At 51.0% G+C, this 24,347-nt stretch overlaps 1 protein-coding gene across 3 annotated transcripts in view; it reads left to right on the forward strand.

Annotated features, from left to right (window-relative positions):
• The first annotated feature begins 6,707 nt into the window (after positions 1-6,707).
• Positions 6,708-24,347, forward strand: part of GAD1 (glutamate decarboxylase 1 (brain, 67kDa)) — a 41,617-nt gene continuing 23,977 nt past the window's right edge. The window contains exons 1-6 of one of the 3 annotated variants that reach the window (XM_012650777.1): positions 6,708-6,797; positions 7,249-7,569; positions 8,982-9,122; positions 12,429-12,491; positions 18,321-18,479; positions 19,972-20,214. In XM_012650777.1, coding sequence (XP_012506231.1) covers positions 9,041-9,122; positions 12,429-12,491; positions 18,321-18,479; positions 19,972-20,214 — 547 coding nt within the window. In that variant the 5' untranslated portion in view covers positions 6,708-6,797; positions 7,249-7,569; positions 8,982-9,040. Of the gene's footprint in view, positions 6,798-7,093; positions 7,574-8,981; positions 9,123-12,428; positions 12,492-18,320; positions 18,480-19,971; positions 20,215-24,347 lie in introns of those variants that run through there. The other 2 variants (XM_012650776.1, XM_012650778.1) reach the window with 2 other exon arrangements.

Below are 24,347 nucleotides of genomic sequence, written 5' to 3' on the forward strand. Positions count from 1 at the left end.
TTTTTGATACAGAGTCTCACTCTATTGCCCGAGCGAGTGCCATGGCATCAGCCTAGCTCACAGCAACCTCAAACTCCTGGCTTCAAGCGATCCTCCTACCTCAGTCTCCTGAGTAGCTGGGACTACAGGCACTGACCACCAGGACCGGCTAATTTTTTGTTTCTATTTTTAGTTGCCCGGCTAATTTTTTCTATTTTTAGTGGGGGTGAGGGGTGTGGTGTGGAAGGAGGCCTTGCTCTTGCTCAGGCTGGTCTCTAACTGCTGAGCTCAAGCAACCCTCGTGTCCCAGCCTCCCAGAGTGCTAGGATTACAGGCATGAGCTACTGTGCCTGGCCAAGAACTGTAATTTTAAATATAATGATAAAGGAAGGCCTCGCTGAGAAAAGAACATTTGAGCAAGGTCCAGAATGAGAAGGAACAAACCCTACACAGACTCTGGGAAAGAAATCTCTGAGCAAAGGATTAGTAACTGCAAAGTCCCTGAGGTGGGAACACACCACCTGGAATATCTAAGAAACAGCTGCAAGGTCTGCCTGACTGGAGCAGAGTGAGGATGGAGCAGAGCAGTAGAACTCAAACAGGCAACGAGATCAGGGCCTGGAGGGCCTTGCAGTCACTGGAAGAACTTTGGCTTTTATGCCGAGACAAGGAATCACTGTCAGATTTTGGGTAGAGGAAAGCCACGCTGCGACTCTGACCTAATATTTCACACTGCGTGTGTCGGGGAAGGGGACAGGCGATAGTAAGAAGAGACAGAAAGTTTGAAAGTAGCTGCAACAGAATTTACTGACAGATTGAAAGGGAGGAGCCAGTGATAACTCCAAGGTCTTTGGCCACAGCAACTGGAAGGATGGAGTCACCTCTAGTTGTTACTTACTGAGATGGAGAAAACTGTCATAGGAGCAGGTTTGGGGGAAAGGATCAGGAGTTTAATTTGGGACACCTTAAGTCCGAGTGGAGGATTCAGCTGGATGTATAAACCTGGAATATTGGGCAGAGGTCTAGGGTAAAGATATAAATTTGGGAGTCAACAACATATAAATGGTTTTTAAAGCCATGAGACTGGATGAGATTACAGGAGAGAATGAAGGGAAGAAAAAAGAAAAGATGGAAAGGTTGAATCCTGCAGAAATCCATCATTATGTGCAAATGTCACCTCATCACAAAACTGGCTCCCTTTTACCCCTTCTCAGGGGAGTCTGATATTCCATCAGAAAATTTTCTCCTCTATGAATCAAAACTCTGTGGGCTAAAAATCCTCTAAGTCACTCAAAAGGAGGGCCTATGGCAGGCGATGATCAGCAGCTCCGCTGAAACAAATAAGCAAGAAAATAACACACATACCATGCTCACTTGTACACACAAGGGGAACAAATTTAAATGGATCAAAATCACTGTTGAACTAGTGGCGAGAAGCAGGAACAGCAATGAACATTTATTGAACACCACAAACCAGGCACAGCTGAACTTGCTAAAACGGGTTTTATGCGTGTCAAACAAGCCCACAAAGCTGGGCTTAGCCCCATTTTGCTGATGAGAAAACTCAGAGCAGTGAACCGATAGCTGATAAGTAGAATCAAGATTGAAACTCAAGTCTGACTGGCTTCAAAGTTTTTGCCTTTCCTCCAGTAAAAGCTGCCTTGGGGACGTCAAGAGGTTCCTGAGAAGATTCCCTAGTGAGAAGAGTCACAAAATATCTCTATTAATAAATTATTTGAGATTAATGAAGCCTCATCTGGTTTTATTTGGTACCCTAACCCTCCCATTACAGGAATCTGGGGAGATTAAGTGATTTTCCCAAGGTCAAATGATTATTATGTGACAGAGCCAGAAGGCTTTACTGAGCAGTGTGCCAGGCACTGGGACCAAAGGAAGAAAGTTCCAGACCATTGCTTACTAAGTGTGTGGTTTGGTAAGTCCTGTAACCTCTCTGGACTTAAGTTTCCTCAGCTATAAAACAGAAGACCTCAGGGGATGATTAAATGAGAATTCATACAATAAACATAGCACACAATTTCCATGAGACACTCATCTCCATAATAGGATAACCATTTCCATTAGTCGTGTTGCTAAAGAGAGAGACTGTGAGAGAGACAGAGAGGTCTTTAATGCCTCCCACCACCTCCCCCTGTTAGGCCAGACTGGGCCCACAGCAAACAACCCTGGGTAGCCTATGCCAAGACTTTTCCCCCCAAGTCCCATCTTGGTCCCCCTTGGCCTTCTTGGTGTGAGAGAATGTATTCCCCAGCCATTGTTACAATATCAATGCATAACACATCACCCCAAATCCATGGCTTTGTAGGTCAGCTCTATTCCAGCAGTCAAAGCAAATCATGTGGCCAAACCCAGTACCAAGGAGTGGTAGGTGGAGAGTGAAATATGCAGTCCTGACCTAGGGGGAGGAAAGAAACATTTTAATGGTTCAAGCCTCTCCATGCTCTGAGGCTTATTCATGGCTTGTCGCTGGCTGAAGTTGAGACAATGTGCCTATATGCCCAGTGAGAAATAATATTTCTCATTTAATCGTCATATTTAGGGACTGCCTGAGATTTCAGGTTACATAGATCTAAAGGGTCCCTGGCCCACCCATGGTCAAAGAAAACAGGACCTTAGCCTCGAAACTGAGGGTAAGGTAGAAAAAATGACCTCCTTACTGCTTTGGGAAAATCCTTGCTACTCACTCACAAATGATACAGTGGGAACCTTGGGCCCGTTTAAATTCCAGTGAGCTCTTTCATATAAGTTCTTGGCATAAAAGGGGCTAGGCTGGAGTGGCAATGATGAATCCTCCCATTAACCTTCCAGTTTCCTCCCTGAGAAATTGGCCAAGATTAGGGAAGAAATCTGGCCTGAAATAGAAGTTTAAGTTATCAGATTCTTCACAGCTAAGTCAGAGCCTTCAGAGCCTTCTCACAAACAACAGTCCCAGATACTTACATCTGAAGATGGGGACTAAATATTTAAATATTTATTTTAAACAGTTGAAGAGCTTTTACACTAAAACAAACGGATCAAATATTACCATACTTAGTCTCCCATTCTATACTCTTTTCACTAAAGCATCTCAGATGGGAAATCCTCTTCCTTGCAACCCACTCTTTGGGAAAAGGACTGATTTTGCCTTAGTTTTTGTTGAGAGCAGAAAACACAGATCCATCTTTAAAGCTCCCTGCCAGAGTCGCAATCAATATCTGTTATTTCCTTGTTTTCCAGTTTTGCAGTGAAACAGTTTCTTGCCTAATATTAAAGGGTTCACTATCTTTGGGAAACAGCTATGTGGGAAAGAAACGGATGCCATGTATGGGTGTTGCAGGTCACTTCCGGAGCATTTCTCAGCATTTAAAAAGGTCTTGCTTTGTGAAATATGGCAGGAATGAGTGTCAACTGGAAAGAGCCGCCGTCTTCCTTGAAGAGCTGCTCCCTGGTGGCGCCAGTTGTTTCTTCTCAGAAATTGTAATCTATCGCCACCTGGCGGTCCCTCTGTGTTCCTGTTTGGAATAGCAAGAATTGGGCGTTTTAAGATTTGCACAAGGAGATTTGCCCAAATACAAATCACCTTGCTCCTCCTTGATTAATTTATTTGTATTTTGAATATTTTCGTCTTCTGACTATCAAGGGGGAAGGATCATTTGACAATTATCTGAGGAATTCAGCTCTCGTTAGGAGAAATGATTGTAAATCCCAGGGTCCTCTCCAGCTGTCGGGCAGGGATTCTGCCTCCCCTCCCCCCGCCACACGTTTAACCCTTTCCTGCCTCCCAGGAGTGAGTGTTGTGTGGTCTGTTGGGCTGGGGGTGTGGGTTTGGCTATGGCCCTCCGAGAAAGTCCAGAATGATTCGGGGAACTATCTTTAAAGTACGTAAACGCAGCGAATGCACCTTAGCTCTGACTTAAGAAAAGGCGAATGTAAGGTTAAGCAACGCCTCCGCCAGTCTTCGTCTCGGGAGACAGACGTTTAAACGGTGAGCACTGCCATTTCTTTTCTTTTCTTTTTCGTTTTTTGGGTCATAAATTAGAGACTTAAAATAGATTTTAAGGAAACAGCTGAAATGAACCAACATCGTGGCTCTAAATTACCTTCCCGGAGGCTAAAAATGCTAAGTGCGTCAAAATAAACCCGACACCCCTCGTCTACTCACCTTGACTGACCATGTTTTGGGCATAAAGATCTCCCCGGCTGCCCGTTTGGGCGCCTCTTCGGTGCCTCTTGTTCCTCCTACCCACCCGCTTTTTTTTCTTTTGCAGAAAAGGCTCGGTCCCAAATGCGGTTGGAATATCTTTAAAACTCCCAGGGAAGGGGCATTGTGGGCGGACGGTCCCGTTCCCAAGTTCCAGCCACGGGTGACCTAAGGAAAGGTTGTCCTCGGCAGACAGGATGGAGTAGCCGGCTGCAGCTCGCAAAGCCCCAGCGCCCGGGAGAGAGAGATCGGAGGGGGTCGCATAACGCCCCCTCCTTCTTCTGCCTTTGGGCGTCGCGGTCCCATTTCTTCAAAGCGCTAAACCCTAGATCAAATGCAAACGAAACAGCTGGGCGGACACCACTCCCTTCCGGGCCGCCCCTCATCGCCGGTTCGAGTCCCGGGGAGGATATATTTTTTCCACTCCCATTATCCCAAGAATCCTCTCCCGGGAGTAATAAAAGATTAAAAGAAGAGTGAAAAACACAAACAAAAATACAGATTCCAAACGTTGTGAAGAGCCAAATGACAACCACAGCCACCCTTAGCCCAAATTCTTGGCAGGGGAGGAGAGGAGTGGGCGAAATGCTTCACCCCCACCCCAACCAGGCAAAACAAACACAGCGGTTACCGCCAGGTGGGAGGGGGCGGGAGCGAGCCCGGAGGGTTGGCCGAGAACCACAGGCGGAAGCGGACAAAAGGGAGGCAGGAGGCAAAGAACCGGGGGCACTGTCCTTGGTGCTGAAAGAGCAGTGCCCTACCTCAAAACCCAACATACTGCATCTGGGTGGAATGCCAGGCCTTCACTTCCTTACCTTCCCTGCTGAGCCCAAGAGTCCAAGTTGGAGTGGTAGATAATTGAAAATTAAATCAAAGCCACCAAGTCCTGAAGTCTGCTACTCTCCCTGTCTAACAGGAATGTCATCTCCATGCGTGCAAGACAGTATAAACTGCAGTGACAGTGTAAGCTCCAAGACAGTAAGCCTGGCACAAAGTAGGTGATTAATAAATATTCGTTTAACTAAACGAATTAATTGCTAGTATTCAACTAAACATTTCAAAGTTAAGAATGAGCAAGAACTTTCATTTCCTCTCCTCACCATAAAGGAGAAAGAGAGCAAAGTCCCCCAAGTTGGATATAGACTCAGCTTTAATTTGCGATCTCCAGACTTCTAAGAGATTCTTTTCCCGCGATTATTTTCTTGGTTAAACGTTAGAGGTGAGCGTTTTGGATTCTGGGGTCAGAGGAGGAAGTGGCTGGAAATTTCTTAATCTCATGCCACAGGTGAAGTAAACAAATCTTCCTTTCCAGGGAATCTGGCGTTTGGAGAGAAGGTTGAGGAGACGGAGGGTGAGCGGTCGTCTACGCGGGCCAGTGAACACCTAGGGGGCACTGAGATTTGTCGCCTCCTCCCTGCTGTCTCCTTGCCCGGTTCATCGTGAACGATTTAGCACTAGCACCCTGTTCCGTGATTGGTGCGACCCTCTCGTTTAGGGAAGGCTCTTGGAGGGGGCGTGGGTGGAACTCCGAGGCTCACCTTGTTGTAAACCAAACCGCTCATTTCAAGCAGCGAGAAGCTGCGGGTTGAGAGGTTTGGGGCGACGTTTCCTACGCCTAACAGGCACTTCCATCCTGCCTGGCCTGGCGTTTGGGCGCCGGGGCTGAAGTTACTGCGCTCCCCGCCGTTCAGGACGCCTTTGTGTCCTTCAAGTGCCTTTATTGTGAGGTGGAGAGAAGGCGATAGAACAGGTATTTTCTTTAGTGTCAAAGGCGACGGGGTTATCGCAAACCTCACAGCCAGATCTCCCTTGCTAATCGGACTGCATCTTCCCAGGGCGGCATCTGCGATCTCTCTTATGGAACTTTTGGTGATTTTTAAGATTTTCGGTGTTTCTGTTGGTCATGGTGAAAGCCGATAAGACATTCAACGAGAAGGGACGGGCCTCGGGTGAGCCTGTGAGGCTTCAGACGTGCGCATAAATAATCCCTGCCTGCTGCACCGATAACAGGAAAAAAATTGTAAAAAAGAGTAAATGAGTCACTGAGCACCCGGTGTCACCCGGACACGCGCAAAGACCAACTTTGTTTTGCCCTAAAGAAAAAGGAACTGAGGGAGTGGAGGAGAACTTAAACTAGCGGAGAAGGGGGCTGAGGGGAGGCGGGTCGCAGACCCTGGCCAGCCCTTCCAGGTGTCGGCCCCGGAGCGGGAGCAGAGACCGGGCGAGCGCAGGGCCTCCCCGTCTCTGGGCGCTTGGCGCCCCCTGGTGGGCTATTTTCCGCCAACGTCTTTTTACAGTGAGGGGCTTTTCCCATCGCCGCAATTCATTTTAACATTGCTTAAATATTGCAAAAGGAGAATCCTTAAAGGGCGTGAAATCGAAGGGGGAGTGAAGGAAGTGAGCCAGGGCGAGGAGGGCCGGTCCGCCCCTCCAGGGCCACCTCTGTGCTCGGGTTCCCCGTGCGTGTGGAGCGGCACTGGTGCGTGTTATTAACCTTCAGAGGTGATCAATCAGGACTTCTTTCCCCATCACCAAGGGAGCCAAAGCTACCAGGAAGCCCATAGCGAAAGGGAAAACGGGGCCCTTTTCTCTGCCAGTGACACTGGGTAGCTGAGGCCAAGTGTAATACTTTGGGGGGAGGATCCAGAGCTGGATGAAGAAACTGGAGTAAGGAGATGGAGACTGTTCCATGCTCTGAATGGTCCCCCCTCGTCTCTGCCTCCCTTGTCTTGACAACAATCCTAGCTCAGTAGAGAGCCAGCGAGGACACGACCCAGAGCGCGCTTTCGCTCAAGGAAGAGTGGCGGGGTCGCAGATCTGGGGATACGGCGGGCTGGGGGGAGAGGATCTAGGCAAACCACTGCTCTACAAGATATGGGAGGGGGAGGAGAATGACGGGAAACGCTCAGAGAGGCAGAATTCTTCGTAGGAATTATCTTTTCCCTCCTCTCACAAGACACCCTGCCTATTTCAAGAAATAGCGTGTTGAGTACGTTCTGGATTACTCATAGGACCTTTTTATCCCCCCCGGGGGCAAAACTGTGAGCTGGATTTATAATCGCCCTACAAAGCTTCTGAGGCAGTCAGGCACCTGCAAAGGAGCCCCGCCGCCCCGCCAACGAGCTGTCCCCGCGAGCAGCGGCCTCGTGATTCCCCCGCCGAGCCGGTCCCCGCCTCCCTACTCCGCCCCCGCCTACCCCGGAGCCGAGAGGCCGCCTCTCTGGATCTCTCTTCTTCAGGCGCTCGCGCGCGGGACGCGACTAGCGAGAGCGAGGAAGCAGCTGGAGGTGACGCGGGACAGGTTACGCCAGGCAGGGCCGGGCCGAGCCGAGCGGATCGCTGCGCGCTGCGCGGAGACGCGGGAGTGCCTGGCTCGGGGTCGCCAAGCCGAGGTGGGTAAGCGTGCGACCACCGGGACTTACCAGCGCCCAGCCTCGGTTGTTCAGCCGTGTCCTCTCCGCCCGCGGCTTCTCTGCCAACCCCTACACCCGGCGCCCTCCACCCTCCCTCCGGAGCCGAGTGCTTCCCGCCCGCCCCAGTCCCAGCTTTCCGTTGGGGCGTTGCACAGGGACCCTCGCCCCCCGCACTCTTCCCGTCTCTGCCCGCTGGATTCAAGCCCCGGGGACGCACAGAGGCTGAGGCTATCGCTGAAGCAGGGCGAGAGCGACTTTTTCTTACGTGTCCAGGCTGCAAGCGCCGGTCTCCCCAAAGGGCGCTTGGGCAGCAGCTGCTGAAGGCGCGACGAGGAGCGGTAACCTGTTACTTCCGCAGCAGCCGTGGTCTACTCGCTGCCCGCGTTGCTGTGCGAGTGCGCGCGCGGGCTAGATATGGGGCCTGGGGGAGGATGTGGAGGCGGTGGCCAGTGGGTCTTAGATCTACCCAGATTGGCCCACACTCTCCGTCCCGCGGCCTTCGGATGCCTTCGCGCCAGCGCCCAGTGCCGAGCAGGGGCGCCGCGCACCGATCTTTGTCCGCCGCCTCCTGCGCGCTGGGCGCAAGTTGGTTTCCCCGGTGACGTTCCCCTTTCTTACCTCCCCCACCCTCTCTGGATCTGTACGGCGAGATATCTGGGGTCCTCAGGGGGCTGGGTAGAGGAGAAACACCGAAACCGGGACGAAGCCTTGCCCAGGCTTTAGATGGTTCAAAACCCTGTGGGACAAGAGGGAGATGAGCGAGGTTCCGACCCGCTGCTTTCTGGCTGTCTGGAGTGCAAGGTGACTGTGTTTCTTTCCCGGCAAAATCTGAGCGAGAACGTAAAGATATGGACCTTTTTCCCTCTCGCCTTGTCTCACCAAAGTCCCCGGTTCCGGGAGCAGTTAGCCTCCTTCTTTCCAGGGAATTAGCCAGACACAACAACGGGAACCAGACAACGAACCAGACGTGCCCGCCCGGTGCGCCCTCCCCCCGCCTTCCCGCACGCCGGCTGCAGGGAGTCCAATGGGGCTTGTCGCGGCTCGGCTGGAAAATCGCGCACCGAATGCTTCCTTGTGCTCCTAACCCATACCCCATACCCCCGTGTCTTGCACTGGCCTTGGACCCCCTTCGCCTCAGCGCTGCACTCCAGGTCTCCCAGCTGCACCTCCAGACTCGAAGCCACCCGAGCCCCAGTCCCGGAGCTAGCGCGCACCTCTCCTCTGCCCCCCACCCCCGGCGCACTCCGACCCGGCAGACTCGCTGCCCTTCTCCCCCCTCTCCCTCCCGCGCTGGGACTTCAAGGAGAGCGCCGGCGCCCCCGGCCGCTCAGTCTCTCCAGTGTGCAGGACCCCGGAAGCCCTCCCCGCACCGCTCTCGCTTCTCTTTGCAGCCTGTTCCTGCGCGACCGCGGAGTACCCCGGACAGTAGAGGCCCTGGGACACCGAGCCGATGGCGTCTTCGACCCCATCTTCGTCCGCAACCTCCTCGAACGCGGGAGCGGACCCCAATACCACCAACCTGCGCCCCACAAGTAGGTCCCGCCCCAGTTTCTATCAAATGGTCTGCGGGGAAGATGGGGGCGCTGGGACGTCGGGAGGCTGCGCCGGCGGAAAGGGAAGGGGTAGCGCAGAGATGATGGAGGCTGGGAAATAAATGGGGTTCAGACCCAGGTCCCCGCCAGAGGTCATTCGACTGTCAGGGACGCTAGGTGACTACCAGGACACCCGACAGCGAGGACCACGCAGGGTCTGAGCGGCGGCGATCGTTGAGGGCTTCGCGGCCGGGGAGGGACGCGCGGCCTGAGTGGTGTTTTTGTTGTGTTACGTGTGGTTTCTTTGCTGGATAGGACGACAAGGGTCAGGTCAGGGGGCTGTATGAGCCAGGAGTCTCAGCGGGAACAGAGTTTTCTGTCTCCAGCTTTCGTTGAGCCAAGATGTGACCTCCTCCTTTTCCCCTGCGCTGTGCTCGGAAGTCTATAATCAGCGGAAATTTCGACGTTAATTGCAGCTTTTAGAAAACTCAGGGTCCCTAATTGCTCCAAATTTGTGTCGGGCTATTGACGAGGGAGGGAGAAGCCAGGGGCGGGAAAGGTGCATACAACTGAGACAGAACCTCGACATTTCATGCAATTAATTACGTCTCAGAGACAAAAGGGGGGAGGGGAGCGGGCGACATCCTGAATGGTTGAGAGACGGGGAATTGGGAGGGGGCAAAAAGGTTTGTCAGGGAGAGAGGAGAGAGCATCCCTCTCCTCCCTCACGGGTAAGAGACCTGTCAGCAGGTGACACTTCCCGAAGACAGAAGAAAGGGTAAACCAGTTAAAGGGAGGGGAGGCAGGGATTTATAAATCCCTTCTTTTAGCTCCACACATTCAACCAATTTCCAGAATCTGTCTTTAATTTGGATGATTTTCTACCTCTGTAGAGGCGTAGGGATGAGGGAATTGTTTTTCATTTTCCTTGTTGGAGTGAAGTGTCTCCCTACCCCACCCCCCTAAAAATCTAACGACTCCGGACAGTAAGGGTCGCAGATTTTCTGTAGCGAAGGGGCTTAGGGAGGACAGTGTGGCTAGAAGGAATGCCTTCTGCTGCGCTTTTATGGCTTTTAAGTTTGACAAAACAATTGTCCTCATCAGCGAAGGTGGGGAATGTCATCCAGAAAGCCCTCTCTCCACCCCTTTGGTGCTGGCACTGCCTCCCGGACAGGAGACCTTGTCTTAAGTCCTCAGGCTGAGCGTTCCAGTCCCTTTGCAGCTCCTTCTTCCTGCCACCCAGGAGGGCTACAATTACCCACACAACAAAGAGGGGCTCGGGAGAGCCGCCAGCCCTTGTGGCACATGAGCCGCGGTTACTGGCGGCGGAGCTGGCTGGAGCAGGCCCAGAGGAACGCGAGGCCTGCGCGCCCTTTGTTTGTTGGTTTGGCCTTGGTAGATTTCTTTTCTGACCCTCCCCACACACATTTCCTGCCCCTTTTTTTGCTGCCCGAGTGCGGTTGGACGCCCGTTGCGTTCACTCACCCCCACACGCCCGACGCCCCTATTTCCTGGAGGCTGCCGGCCACCGGGCACAAATGCCCGGCCTGGGTTGGGAGACCCAGCAGAGGCGATGACTCGAGCCCGCACGTGGCCTGGCGCGCCTGGAAGCCATGGCGGCAAAGGCAAAAAAGCCGAGAACCCTGCCCGGCAAGAGCAAGCAGCACCGGGTCCCAGGAACACCGCCTCAGGCTCTCAACAGCCCAGCTGCAGGGTCCACACCCCAGGGTGCACGCGCACGCCCGGTGCACCATCCATTCTCACCCTCCCTTGCAGACACACCCTCGCCCACCCAGCTATCTCCACTTCTCACCCCCTTCCAGGTCTCCTGGGAGGTAGCTTTGTCCAGGGCTCACAATCTTACTTGGCCTCTCGCCCCAGCAACCCCTGGGCGGGGCATTGAGCCCTCCTAGTCGTGGGCCACTAGGTCTTCTAGACCCCTGCCACGTCAAAGGATCTCTCTTGCTCCCTCTCCCCATCTCCCTTTCCTTTCTTTTACTGTAACCCTTAGTTTTTGAAAGGCAATGTGATGTTTCTGAACTCCAACCTCCCCACTGAGTGACCTTGGAAAACTTGCCTAACCTTTCTGACACGCAGTATTTTTGTCAAATGTCTTAGATCAACACTCCTTCCTGTTTCATAGGGTTGTTGTGAGGATTCGTTGAGGTGATATTTAAAGTGAAAGCATTTTATGGTGTGGAAATAGTTCTTCATCTGCCAGGGTTTTGCTTTCTCACCGATTTCCTGTCACTGGAACTCCATCTGTGGCACGCTGTCTAATCGACATCGGTCTGTTTCTTCTACCCGCTGGGGCTCTGTTGTGCCTCGGGTTTAATGGATGTCACTCTCCTTATCGCAGCCAACACTTGCGCGGGGCTGAAGGGGCGTGCGGCGGTGGGTTGGAGGGTGGGAGCGATTGGAGGCGCATTGCTTTGAGGGATAGGAAGGAGATTTCACGCTGGGTCCACCCCACCAGCCCGCACACGGGCTTAGCAGGCGCGGGGCAGCTTTCTGCGCTCCTTGCTGGAAGTTGAACCCCAAAGACAGGTACAGAAGGAAAATCTCGAAGCCCCTGGGTCTGCGATTTGAACCCAGAGGAAAGGTGTCTGATTCCATTAGCCTTCACCTGCTCCTGACCCGAGATGTCCGTAGGAAAGGTTAATAAGGGGCAGGTTGGAAAGAGGGGGCCCGGGAGGAGGACCCGAGGCGCGCTATTGTCTTCCCGACTCCCCAGTCTGACTGAAGAGCAGTCACGCGAGCCCGATCATCTAGTCAAATACTATTTTTCACCCAATTAATTCCTGAACTCTTCCGCGACCCCATTTCATGCCAGTTTATTTTAAGCTGCCACTCGGCTGGAGACCCGCCAAGAAATTATGAGACGTTTCGGTCCCAGATGCCTCTGTGTTCCGTTTCTGGGCTGCTGTGGTCGCCCATCGAGTCTGCGGAGACTGGCCAGTGGGTGCTGGGCAATTCGAGGGACCGGGCCTGGCCCTTCGCGCGTGGGTCAGCGTTCGCCCCGTTCTGACCCCACCACCCCAGCTGCAGGACGGGGGTCGGTTGGGGGTACCCCTGCCTCTCAGAGACCCCGTTCTATACCTGAAGCTAGCAGTAAGAAGGGAGTGTGATGGGGGCCCGGAGGGCACGAGTCTGCCTGTCGGCTCACAGATTCGCCTCCCTGCCTCATTCAGCAAAGCGCTTTTAATGAGGAGCATTGGCGAAGACTTCCCGCTCCCCCAAGAACACCTTTGCCATTCACCCGCTTCCTCACAGTCTGCCTGACCGCACCTCTCTCTCTCGTCCTAGCGTATGATACCTGGTGCGGCGTGGCCCATGGATGCACCAGAAAATTGGGGCTCAAGATCTGTGGTAAGTAAAAGGGCCCGCTGGGGCCCGGCGGGCCTTGTGGGTTTGGAACAGTGGAACGCGCTCCGAGGGGATCCTGGCTCTTGGATCTGATTTTCCAATTACAGCCAGGACGGCGGGCAAAGACGTTCCCCTACAGACCCCGACACTTCTCCGCCTTCCCCTGACCTATTCTCGAGCGGAGTCCCCAGGCCCAGCGATCGCGTAGAGGGAATTCCGAGTGCCCTCTCTGGCCTCGCACGCGGGAGCAAAGCGCCCCCGCGCGGCAACCCGGCTTTCCTAGGCCGGCGCCCAGGCGGCGCTGACCCTGTGCACTCTGCCCGCGAGTCTCGCAGGCCGTGTGGAAATGTGAACTGATCTGGCTTGCTCGAAGAGCCTAAGGCTGTGGATGGCACCTGGTCCCCTTCTTCATCATCACCCCTTTCATCCCCACCTCCACCCTTGGTCTGGGCGCGTTGAAAGTAGCATCCCTGGCTTGAGGTTTTTGCCCTGAGATGTCACAACGGATTCAAATGTTTTTGAGGCCAAAGGAAAGGATTGCCTGCAGCCCTAGGTGGCCTGCCTGGGGGAGGTGCCGGCAGAGCAGAGTTTGCCAGACGCTACCTTCAAGGCGAGGAGGGAAGGGAAACAGGGCAGGCGGGGCTGAGAGCGGGGGCTGCAGCGGGTGGGAGCACCGGGGAGTGTCGGGCACGATTTGCCAGGGAGGAAGGAAAATAGATCAGGGAGCTGGAGAGGAGAAAGAACTGCTCTGTGGAGACAGCGAGGGTCTGAAACGAAAACGCCCAAGGGATGTAATTTTTTTTTAAAGGAAAAAGGGAGATTTGCTCGAAGGGACACAGCTGAGCGGCTCCAGCTGAACAATGAGGACTTGCTTTCCTTGCTACATTTCACCGTCTAAAACTCTCTAGCCTTATCGGGCCAGAAAATACGGATGTCCCCGGGCAGAGGGTGGGGAGGCGGGGGAAGATTAACGAGGGGCTTATTACAGAGCCATCCGTTATCCCGCTGCGCGCGGGAGACAGCGGCGGCGACGCCAGCCCCAGCCCCGGGAGCGCCGGGAGCCGGTCGGCGACTGGGTGCTCCCTGCACCCGATCTTTCCAGCCTCCCAGGGTCCCGGGTCCCTCAGGGCGGTGGCAGTTTGGAGTCCCAGCAAAGACGGATTATTTAGCAGGTTTGAGGAACCACCCCCTTCCCCGCTTGGCCGTGCCGCGCCCCCCTGCGTTTCTGAGGCTGTGTGTTCCCTTGGTCCCGGAACCCGGCATTTACCGTGGGGAAGGGAAAGCTCGATCCCCTACACCGAGCCATTTCCCAGGGAAAGCCCAGCCCTGCCGAGGGGCGGCCTGGAGGGTTGGCCCTCTCCCCAGAGCGCCAGGCCCGAGGGCCGAGGCCAGGGACGCGCCCTGGCGCTGGGCAGCGGGCTGCCGGCGAGCTTTGTTCTATAAATAGCCCCCCACCCCACCGCCACCTCCACTCCCAGTCCCCCATCCCCACCTCCACTCCCACCCTGCCGCCATTCCCGGCTTAATGGCCCGTTTCGCGCCGGGTCCCCTCGGCGGCCGCTCTCAGCTTCAGCAGCAGTCATTGTCATGCAGCCGGGCAAGCAGAACTGAGCGAGCCCTGGGCGCGCGCCGCAGCGAGGACAGGGTAGGGGCAGGCTGGGGTGAGGGCTGCGGTCCCTGCCGTCCCTGCGGTCCCGGGCCCGCCGAGGGCGGTGAGGGGGGCAGTCGTCATCCACCCCCATCCCGCCCCCAGCTGCCCCGGCTGCGGGCCCTCCCGGTCCGCCACAATAAAATGTCTAAGTGCCCCTTTGGGGACATACCAGATGTGTCCCGAAGGGGTAAAGGGGCAGGAAAGAGTTGACCTTCGCTGGGTCAGAGAATAGGGAGCCCCGAGCTGGCGTCGACTTCCCTTCCCTGCTGTCAGCCAATGCCATGAGGGAGAGCTCTTGGGGACCACAATCCTCAGAATTTCTTCTCTGTTGCTAACTCATCACCCCCCACCCCCACCACCCAACACGAATTTCTGAAAGTTGCAGCCCCTGTGACTGGAGGAGAGGACAGGGTAGTCTGTTAAGGGGAAATTGCCTTTGGCTAAAATGCTCTGTATTTGGGGCCACAGGTTAGGAGGCTTCCCATTAGGTTTGATTCTGAAAGAATACAAAACACCAGTAGGATTTATTTTCCATACTTTGGGCCAACTCTGGCTTTCCATTTTAATCTAGTGGAGGCAGAGTGCAGTCTTCGGTTTTGGCCACAGATCCACAGCTCCCTGGCTGGCACCTCATCTCCCTTCATCCCAAACCTTCATGTACCTTGGAGTGTACCCTCTTGTCCTGGACACCATCCAGTTTGGTTTGATCTTTCACCTTAAGAGAGCCCAGGAACTAATGGTCCTCTTCCCAATTCTAAATTCATCGCCCTGGGTGGCCCCCATAAGCATTTTCAGTCATTGCCAAGATTCAACCCCCACCCATGCTCCTGCCTCCTTTCCCCAAAGCAGGGGAAGGATGCTGCAAGGAAGGTGGTGACTAGTGGTATTCTTGGCTCTGGAGGTAGGCTCCCCCTGGGAGGGTAATCAGCTAGAAGAAACCCAGGGTCTTGCCAAGAGCTGGAGAGTGGCTGCAGGCATGGTGGCATGACCTAAATAGAATGAGTGACAGGGATCCCTAAGTTCTGGCCCTGGGCTCTGCTAACTTCCCACTGTGTCCTTGGGCTTCCATCACTTGTCTATGAAGAGGTCCCACACTTGCTGCCAATTACAGCCCTTGAGCTGTTTTATTTAGCCCACACTGTGTGTGTGTGTGTGTGTGTGTGTGTGTGTGTGTGTGTAGTTTTGTATCAGTCAGTTGCCAACTTTTAAAAAGAGACTTCGAGTATTCTGTATTTCTTATTTCTTAGAAAGTGGGGGGCAGAAGATATAACAGGGTGCTGCTAGCCCACAAAAATCAGAAAAAGAGCCCCTTCCTCCAAGTAGATACGGTTCCATGCCACAGCTTGGTGAATAGAAAATGTGCTGGGCTTCAGCTCCCACGTCCCAGTTGGACACATATGCCTGTGCTATGTGCACCTGCGCCATGCGCAGCTCGAAGCCCACTTTGGAAACAACTGACTAGAGCCAGGCGCTCTAGTTACACACACACTCGCTGGGCCCCCCAGGCCTCTGAGTTTGGGAGCAGGGGCAAGGAACCAGCTGCAGGAGCTTCCCCTTGGCCCAGAGGTGGAGTCCTCACAGGGCTGGCCTCCTGTTCTACCCTCGAGGCTGGCCAGAGTTCTAGGCCTGGCCAACACCACTGCAGTTGTGCCTCTGCTCAGCTTTCCTCTTTGCCTCTAAGGATATAGAGCTCCGTTACCAGTTAGCCGCCAGCTTAACTAGGTCCTCACAGCTGGGTGTAGAGCAAGAGAAAATCCAGTCTGCTGCATTCTTAGGGACGCCTTCTTCTGAGACCCTGCTAGCCAGGGAAGTTATCAAAGCACTGACCTCAATATCACCCACCAGCTCTTCATTCTTGGAGGAGTTCCTTCTAGGGCCTCTCAGAGCCAAGAGAGGGCCAGATCATTTACCTCTTTTGAGAATCCCAATATCTTAGAAAACAAACACCTTCCTAAATAAAGTGAAAAAAATGACCATATACATTAAATGTTTACATTGGAAAACTAGTATTTTTTAACACAAAGCATAATGCAATGTAAGTGTGCTGTTTATAAGATACAGAATTTAGAGAAAATTTGGATTTTTAGTGCACGGCAGGAAGTATGGCCCAGGAAAAGGAGGCAGGTTTAAAGTTGTATCATACTTACCATCTCTCAACCCTATCAGGACATCTCTGGGGCAGCCTGTGTCAAAACCTCTTTTGGAGATAACATCCAAAGCCTAAACCGCGGTCCTGCTCCCTGCAGCCGTGCAGAGGAAAAGGCTTTCAAGGAGGAGAGACTTAAGACTTTTCCAGGAAGTGAGTCGGAGGCCCAAACAGAGGTCGGAGACTACAGAGTAGAGGTTCAGGGGATAGGACCTCATCACCCCATTAGGCCACGTGAATGTGATCTTTCCAGCCTGGCAAATTCTACAGCTCACTGTTCTGGGACAAAGGGGGGCAAGCAGTGTCAGAGTTTGGGAGCCAGGTGATCCTGCATCCCTCTGGCAAATGAGTGCTGGCTCCGGTTCTGGAGGATTTGGAGGAAGAAATGAGAAAGTAGGAGAGGTGAGGGAAAGGATACCCCATCTTTATATCTGAGTTTGGAGCTCTATTATAGTGTATTTCTCCCCCTCTGATGTCCTTTTGGGCTTTAGCGATAAATTTAAAAGGCGCTAAAACAATGAAGGGCCTGGTGCCTCTGCCTTCCTTCCCTCCAAAAACAGTCCCAGGCTCCCATGTGTGGGAAGTTTCTAACCACCACCGCCCTCCCCATGCATCCTCCTTCCCTCCCCAGGCATCCTCCTTCTTCCACCCATCACTGTTGAATTGTAGTCCTGGGGAAGCAAGCTGAATTTTCCAGATTAATTAGCCTTTCTCGAACCTCCTGGGACTTTCCTCCAAACCTGCCTTGTGACATGTGACTCCCAAAGGATCTTGGTATCTACAAAGACAGATTCGGGGTCACTAAGAAGCTTAGAACTTTTTTCCACTTTTCAGTGCGTTGCATTTTGGGCTGAGATTGAGGCTGAATTGGAGGAAGAGAAGCTGAGGGAAAGAGCAAGTTGCAGGCCAGGTGCCCAGAGGGCGTGGAGGGGGCGTGGCTCATGGCAGATTCTCCAGCCCCTCTGGCTCAGTCCTGCCTTCGGGTTCACTGCTGGTGTTTGTACTGCTGCCTCAGGTGGGAGGGACTGTCACTCCCTCCCAGGGCAGAGGTGAGGCTCTGTGTGTCCCACCCTGGGCTCAGAATTCACCTCTGTGGAGTTCTTGGATGATTTTCTATTTTTGCTGCGACATTGGTCACCATCTGCTGGACTGTAAGCTTCTGGTGGGTAGGGGATCTGTCTCACTGATCTTCATCTGTCCCCCATCCTAAATGCTTAGCAAAGAGTTTTTATACAACAGATGCTCAGTAAGTACTTACAGAGTTAAATGTCAGCACATAAGATTTTCAGCTTTCTTGTCTCTTTTCCCTATACCTGTATTCAACCCTGGAAGCGTTACCTGCTGCCAGAAGAAAGCATCTTCCCTAATCCTCAGTGATAGACCTCACCCCTCCTCCTCCCTCTACTGTCCTCACCCCTCCTCCTGCTGTCCTCACCCTTCTTCCTCCCTCTGCTTTGCTCACCCTCCTCCTGCAGTCCTCTCACCCTCCTCCCTCTGCTGGTCTCACTCTCCTCCTTCTGCTGTCCTCAGCCTCCTCCTCCCTCAGCTGTCTTCCTCCCTCCTCCTTCTGTGTCCTCACCTTCCTCCCTCTGCTGTCCTCACCCTCATCCCTCTGCTGTCCTCTCCCCTCCTCCCTCTGGTTGTGGCAGCCCATAAACCCAGTGCTGTCAGCATCCTCTCTGATTGTGTCTCCTCCTTTAAAACCCCATCCTGGGGCTGGTTACTGGAGTGGAAGCTGTCCAACTGACTTAATTCTGAGTTCACTGTCACGTTCAGAGAGGAGAATGGGCTTCACTTACTGATTTTCTCTCTTGCATGACTGGGTCTGTGCCACTGATGACACTTGGCACTGCCCCCTCCCCGCCTGAAGGCGAGTGGTGCCGGAGCCACTATATATAAAACACAGACATTCGGCTTCTCTTCTCAGGAGAAGCATGAGCCCTGCTTGGAGAGCTGGCTCAGACCAGCAGCTGCCACTCGGAGGCTAGGCTGGGAGTTTGGAGCACTCTCTCTGACCTGGCTTCTTGTGCCATAGGCTTCTTGCAAAGGACCAACAGCCTGGAAGAGAAGAGTCGCCTCGTGAGTGCCTTCAAGGAAAGGCAGTCCTCCAAGAACCTGTTTTCCTGTGAAAACAGTGACCGGGATGCCCGCTTCCGGCGCACAGAGACAGACTTCTCCAACCTGTTTGCTCGAGGTAGTCCTCCCCCACGCCCAGCCCGTGTGCTGTCCAGTAGATTTTTTTCTACTTGCCCTTTTTCCTGAAATTTTACTTCTTTTATCAAGAAATGTCTTTACTGACCAGGTGCAGTGGTTCACGCCTGTAATGCCAACACTTTGGAAGGCTGAAGCAGGAGAATTGTCCGAGGCCAGAAGTTCAAGACGAGCCTTAGCAAAATAGAGACACCTTGTCTCTACAAAAAATTAGAGAGAGAGAGAGAGAGAGAGAGAGAGAGAGAAATGTCATTACTGTCTCTGCACTCTCATGAAACTGTTTTTCCAATATTAGAATATAATCAACCCCCTCTGTCTCTACTGCCCAGGTCTCCATCGGCTTAGAAGCTGCATGAGGACAGTCAATAAAACAACTCTAAAGGCAATTGCAGAGGAGAATATGGATTCACAGAATCTCAGAATCCAAAGGAATCGTACATATAAGGGAAATCTAATGATTCCCTTAATAACATTTATCCTCCAAGATTGGCTGCAAACACAAAAATCACCCTGTGGGAAGCTGGAAGGCTGGGCCTCATAACCAAAGAGTGTCCCCAAATTCATTTTCCTTGGGGAGCTCTTCCACAGGTTTCTGCAGCCCCCACAGCACTGGTCTCAGGAGGTGCTTTGCCAGACTCTCCCCAACAGCTCAAAGGTAGACCCACCGCCACTGTCTACCACCAACTCCCCACAGGGCCACAGAAGCCAGACCATAACATTAAACAGGACTTCACTAAAACCTCAGAAATAATCAGTGGAATAAACACAGAGCATCACGTACAGCCAGACCACCTGCTCTTGAGCTATGGCTGACAACCTCAATTGGGGCCCTACCTCTATCCTCACTGGCTAATCTCCCAGCCTAGTCTACCAAGCAGAGCCTATAACCCAAAGTCACCTCCAGACATCTCAGAGTCCAGGACCTGAAGAATGAGGTCAAGAGAAAGGCAAGGGTCCCTTTTCCCACCTTCTTGAGCCCCACCTTCTAGTTGTAGTTTCCTATCTGAGGACTCCAAGGGACCACCCTCTTTGGGGGGACCTAACCCTCTATCCATAGAGGCCTTACCCTCTGCCATCGACAGATCAAGCACATCATAACACCAATCCAGATGTACAGGGACACACCCGGTCCCAGGGGAGCACGACAGAAATCCCCCCACCATACTCTTCATGGGTGCCCATGTAGCCTACAAATGGGCAGCTGCAGTGGCAGGCTGCTCACAGCTTCTGAAAGCTCCATTCTACGCATGACTAGCCTCTCAGAAAGCCTGTGAACCCCTAGAAAGTGTGTGCAAAATTCCCATGTATGCATTTTTCTGGGGATATGGCACATCAGATTCTCAGTGCATATATTAATACATATCCTGGAATGAAATAGGCCTATAAAGATATCAGGGCTAATATTAGGGATCTCTGGGACACAGAAATACAGATATGGGTGAGGTGATGACCACACGTTGGCTTTCCCCCTTCAGATCTGCTGCCGGCTAAGAACGGGGAGGAGCAAACTGTGCAGTTCCTCCTGGAGGTGGTGGACATCCTCCTCAACTACGTCCGCAAGACATTCGACCGCTCCACCAAGGTGTTGGACTTCCACCACCCACACCAGCTGCTGGAGGGCATGGAGGGCTTCAACTTGGAGCTCTCTGACCACCCTGAGTCCCTGGAGCAGATCCTGGTTGACTGCAGAGACACCCTGAAGTACGGGGTTCGCACAGGTAAGGGTGAGAACCAGGTGGACATGTAGCGTCCCCCTTGCCTGCCGTCTTACCCTCACCAGCTGTGAGGATATCAGATCACACTGAAGGAGAAACACAAGCCTGGTACAGGAAGGCAGCCAAGTGCTCAGTGACCACAGGAACAACCCTGGGCACTAACAGTTGGCAGAAAGCCCCAACCCCAACAAAAGGTCATCGTCATTTATTGCTGTAAAAGTAGATCAAAAAGATGCAAATGGTGCTAGATCGGTTCTGTATCAAGAGTTTCCATTCTTGGTTTTATGTTATTCACAACCTAAGGAGAGCAGAGTGACCCATCTTCTATTTCCTTTCTCACCTCCATTTTTACACCGATTTCATTCTGATAAATCCTACCCTTTCCTGTCCCTATACTGCGGAGAATTGGACCCGTTCCCCTCCCTTTCTGTATTAGTTCCTAGGGCTGCCAATACGAATTACCACAAACTGGGTGTCTTGAAATAATAGAAATTTATTCTCTCACAGTTCTGGAGGCCAGAACTTTAAAATCAAGGTGTCAGCAGGGTTATGCTCTCTCTGAAGGCTCTTGGAGAGGATCCATCTGTCTTAGTCTGTTTGTGTTGCCATAAAGGAATACCTGAGGCTGGTATTTTTCTTTATAAAGAAAAGAGGTTTGTTTGGTACACAGTTCTGCAGGTATACAAGAAGCATGGCGTCGGCATCTGCTTTTAGTGAGGGCCTCAGGAAGCCTCCACTCATGCTGGAGGGTGAAGGGGAGCAGACATCACGTGGTAAGAGAGGAAGCAAGAGAGAGGAGGAGGTGCCACACTCTTTTTAACAACCAGTTCTCTCAGCAACTAAGAGTGAGCATTCATTCACTCCCTGGAGAATGGCACCAAGCCATTTATGAGGGATCCACCCGCATGACTTAAACACTTCCCACCAGGCCCCACCTCCAACACTGGGGACCATATTTCAACATGAGACTTGGCAGGGCCAAACAAACCATGTCCAAACCATGCCACCATCCAGTCCCTGGTGGTTGTGGGCAATCTTTGGCATTCGTTGGCGTGTAGATGTGTCACTCCAATCTTTGCCTTCACCTTCACATGGCATCCTCCCTATGTGTGTGTCCAAATTTCCCTCTTCTCATAAGAACATCAGTCTTTGGATAAGAGCCCACCCTAATTGAGCATGACCTCATCTTAACTTGATTACCTCTTCGAAGACCCTGTTTCCAAATAAGGTCACATTCACAGGAATCAGGGATTAGGACTTGAACACATCTTTCTGAGGGACACAATTTAATTCATAACACCTTCTATTGACTAGGCCAAAAAGTCACACACACACCCAAACACACCCCCTTCACATTCTACTCCAGCTTCTAGAGTTTAGACACTCTGAGTCACCAAATCCTATTTCCACCTGGGAGTCCTTCAGGATGCCCTCTTGCCTCCTTTTCACGTTACAAGAGCTCTCTCTAATTAGCAATCCTGGACACAGTGGTTACTTTCCAATTGCTTCAAGTTCAAGGACTTTTGGACCTCTGTCTGAACTGTTTCTAAGCCCAGGAGTGAAGCAGTGGTTTCTTCTCCCCATAACTCTCTCCCCACTACAGTCCGGCTTTCCCGAGCTCCTGGGCAGACAGATCTACAGGAATTGGCAGTCTCACGTGGTTGCAACCACAGGGAGAATCCCCCAAGGCCACAATTGGCAGCCCCTGGTTCTTTTTTCTTCCTTTTCTCTCCTTCTCCTTTACGTTCCCTCTCACTCTTCTTAGTCATTTGAAGGTAGATTTAAGACCAAGACTCGGAGGCTGTGGATGATAGAGCTGAGTAAGACTATTAGATGTCAAAAACAAAGTCATATAATGAAATAATGAGGCTAGCCAAAGAAGCTTTGTAAAATAAGGAATCCCAAATAGCTTTTAAGGTCTGCCAACACCGCTGGAATAAGTGTAGCTTCATTAAATAACTGCTGGATAGACAAGACTCAATTATATGTACAAAGTCTGTGGTGTTTGATTTTTAAAGAAAAGCACTCTCGTCAATTTACATCGAGTTACATCTCTTCTTGGTCTGAGAGCTAACCTATTCCTGATGGAGAATAAGTAATGTTTGGCTGAATTTTTAAAAGTTTCAGAATTTCCCATGTATGTTTTAGCTTCACTTGCTTTGGTCCAATGTTTTGTTTTTTGTCAGTTTCTTCTATATACACTTTCTCAGAGAGATGGGGGCCATGTGGTTTTATTATTAAAGCCCAGATGATATTGTTCCTCAAAGAAAAATACATGATTTTTTCATAATAGCATATCATATTGTCTGTAAACCTAAAGCATCTCATGAGCAGAGAGAGCATGGACTTTGATTAGTCCAGTATATGAATCCACTTAGGTGTTTAGCCCACAAACATCCATTTCTGTTCTTTAGAGCCACTTCTGGGAGCAGACATTTGCCTGCATTTACAGAGCTCACAATCTTTCAAGCACTATGAAGCCTTCTCCTACACCTTAGGTATCGACCCTGGTGAAAGTATGCTGTTGCTGCTCTGTAATTTAGATGTCAATACAGGAGCAATAAACAGGTAGCTACACACAGTGAAAAATATTTCTTTAAAAAAGGATATTAATGCATTAATGCTCAGCCAAAATAATGAATTGGGCTTTAACAGTGAAAACATACTGATCTGGGTATAGTCTGTGAAGGGATGATGATGGCATTTGGAAATTTCTCTACAAATTAACAAAATAACTTTAAAATTTTTTATTTTAATAGATTTAGGGGGTACAAATGTTCTTTGTTACATGGGTGAATTATATAGTGGAGAAGTCTAGGCTTTTAGTGTACCCATCACCTGAATAGTGTACATTGTACCTGATAGGTAAAAAATCCTTCTTCAAAAAAGGAGCCAACATATATAGATTCTCCATGAATTTACACAAATACTAGTTAGCCCTCAGTCACACCAGCTACTTAGGTGATTTGTAGATATGCTATATTCTCTTAACTGTTCTTTTTAAAAATCTTTTTATTATGGAAAGGTTTAAACATACAAAAGTAGAATTGTACAATGAACCCTATATACCTAACACCCAGCTCTAACTAGTATCAACTCCTAACAATTTTGTTTCATCTGCACCTCCATCCACTTGCTCCTCTTCTGTTTTATAAGCAAATCCCCAACATAAATTTACTGCATCCATAAATATTCTTCATCCTCAAGAACTCTTTTAAAAAAAAAAAAATCAGTGTCACTGTTATACCTGAAAAAAACCCACAAAATCTACAGTTCCTTATATCATAAAATATTCAGTTCGTTTTCAAATTTCCAGTCATCTCATGAATGTTATAAATGTTTTGTTTAATTTTGTTATAACTCATTTGAATCAGGATCCAAATAGGTCCCTCGCATTGCAGGTGGTTGCTATGTTTCCTAATCAATAGGTTTCCCCTCCGTCTCATTTTTTTCTTGCAGTTTATTTGTTGAAATGCTTTATTTTTAAAAAATAACTCTTTCTCACCCTACCTGAATTTAGGCCATGTGCTACTCAGTCTTTCATCTGTTATTTTCATTAACTATAGAGAGTTGAAATTGAAATTAAACTAGGTTATTTTGTTACTTGGTAGAAATTGTGGTACAGTATAATATATGGGGGGGCATAAGGTTATAACCATAAGCTAAAAATAAGGTTTTGGGGGACTTTGTGTCCTTTATATTTTAATGGACAAAGAGAGATTATTTCACTTCACATCAGTCTGACTTTGTCCATCTTTGTCTCTACCATGCTGTGTGGTTTTGCTACGTTATCAAGTGACATGATTGTATTTATTTATGATTCAATCCTGTCTTGAAATGTTTACTGTTTAAAGTTTTTAAATGTTAATTGCATATATATTTTAACGGATTTCGACAAAATATGTTTCAGGAAATCTCTTAGATTCTGTTGGCACTGAACAAAGTACAGTAAAATGGAATAGTTTAAGCTATTGAGAAATCTCCATGAATGTCTAGAATCTGGCCCCATGCTTACTAAGTTTACTGTTCATGCTTCTTTGATTTTTTTTTCCTAAAAATCAGTATTATTACGCGCAGACTCGTGAGATGCAGGGATTAGTACCTTCTTATATAAGAAGTCATAGTCCAGGCCGGGC

The sequence above is a fragment of the Propithecus coquereli genome, unplaced genomic scaffold, assembly GCF_000956105.1.
Source record: "Propithecus coquereli isolate 6110/MARCELLA unplaced genomic scaffold, Pcoq_1.0 Scaffold34, whole genome shotgun sequence".
Lineage (NCBI taxonomy): Eukaryota > Metazoa > Chordata > Mammalia > Primates > Indriidae > Propithecus > Propithecus coquereli.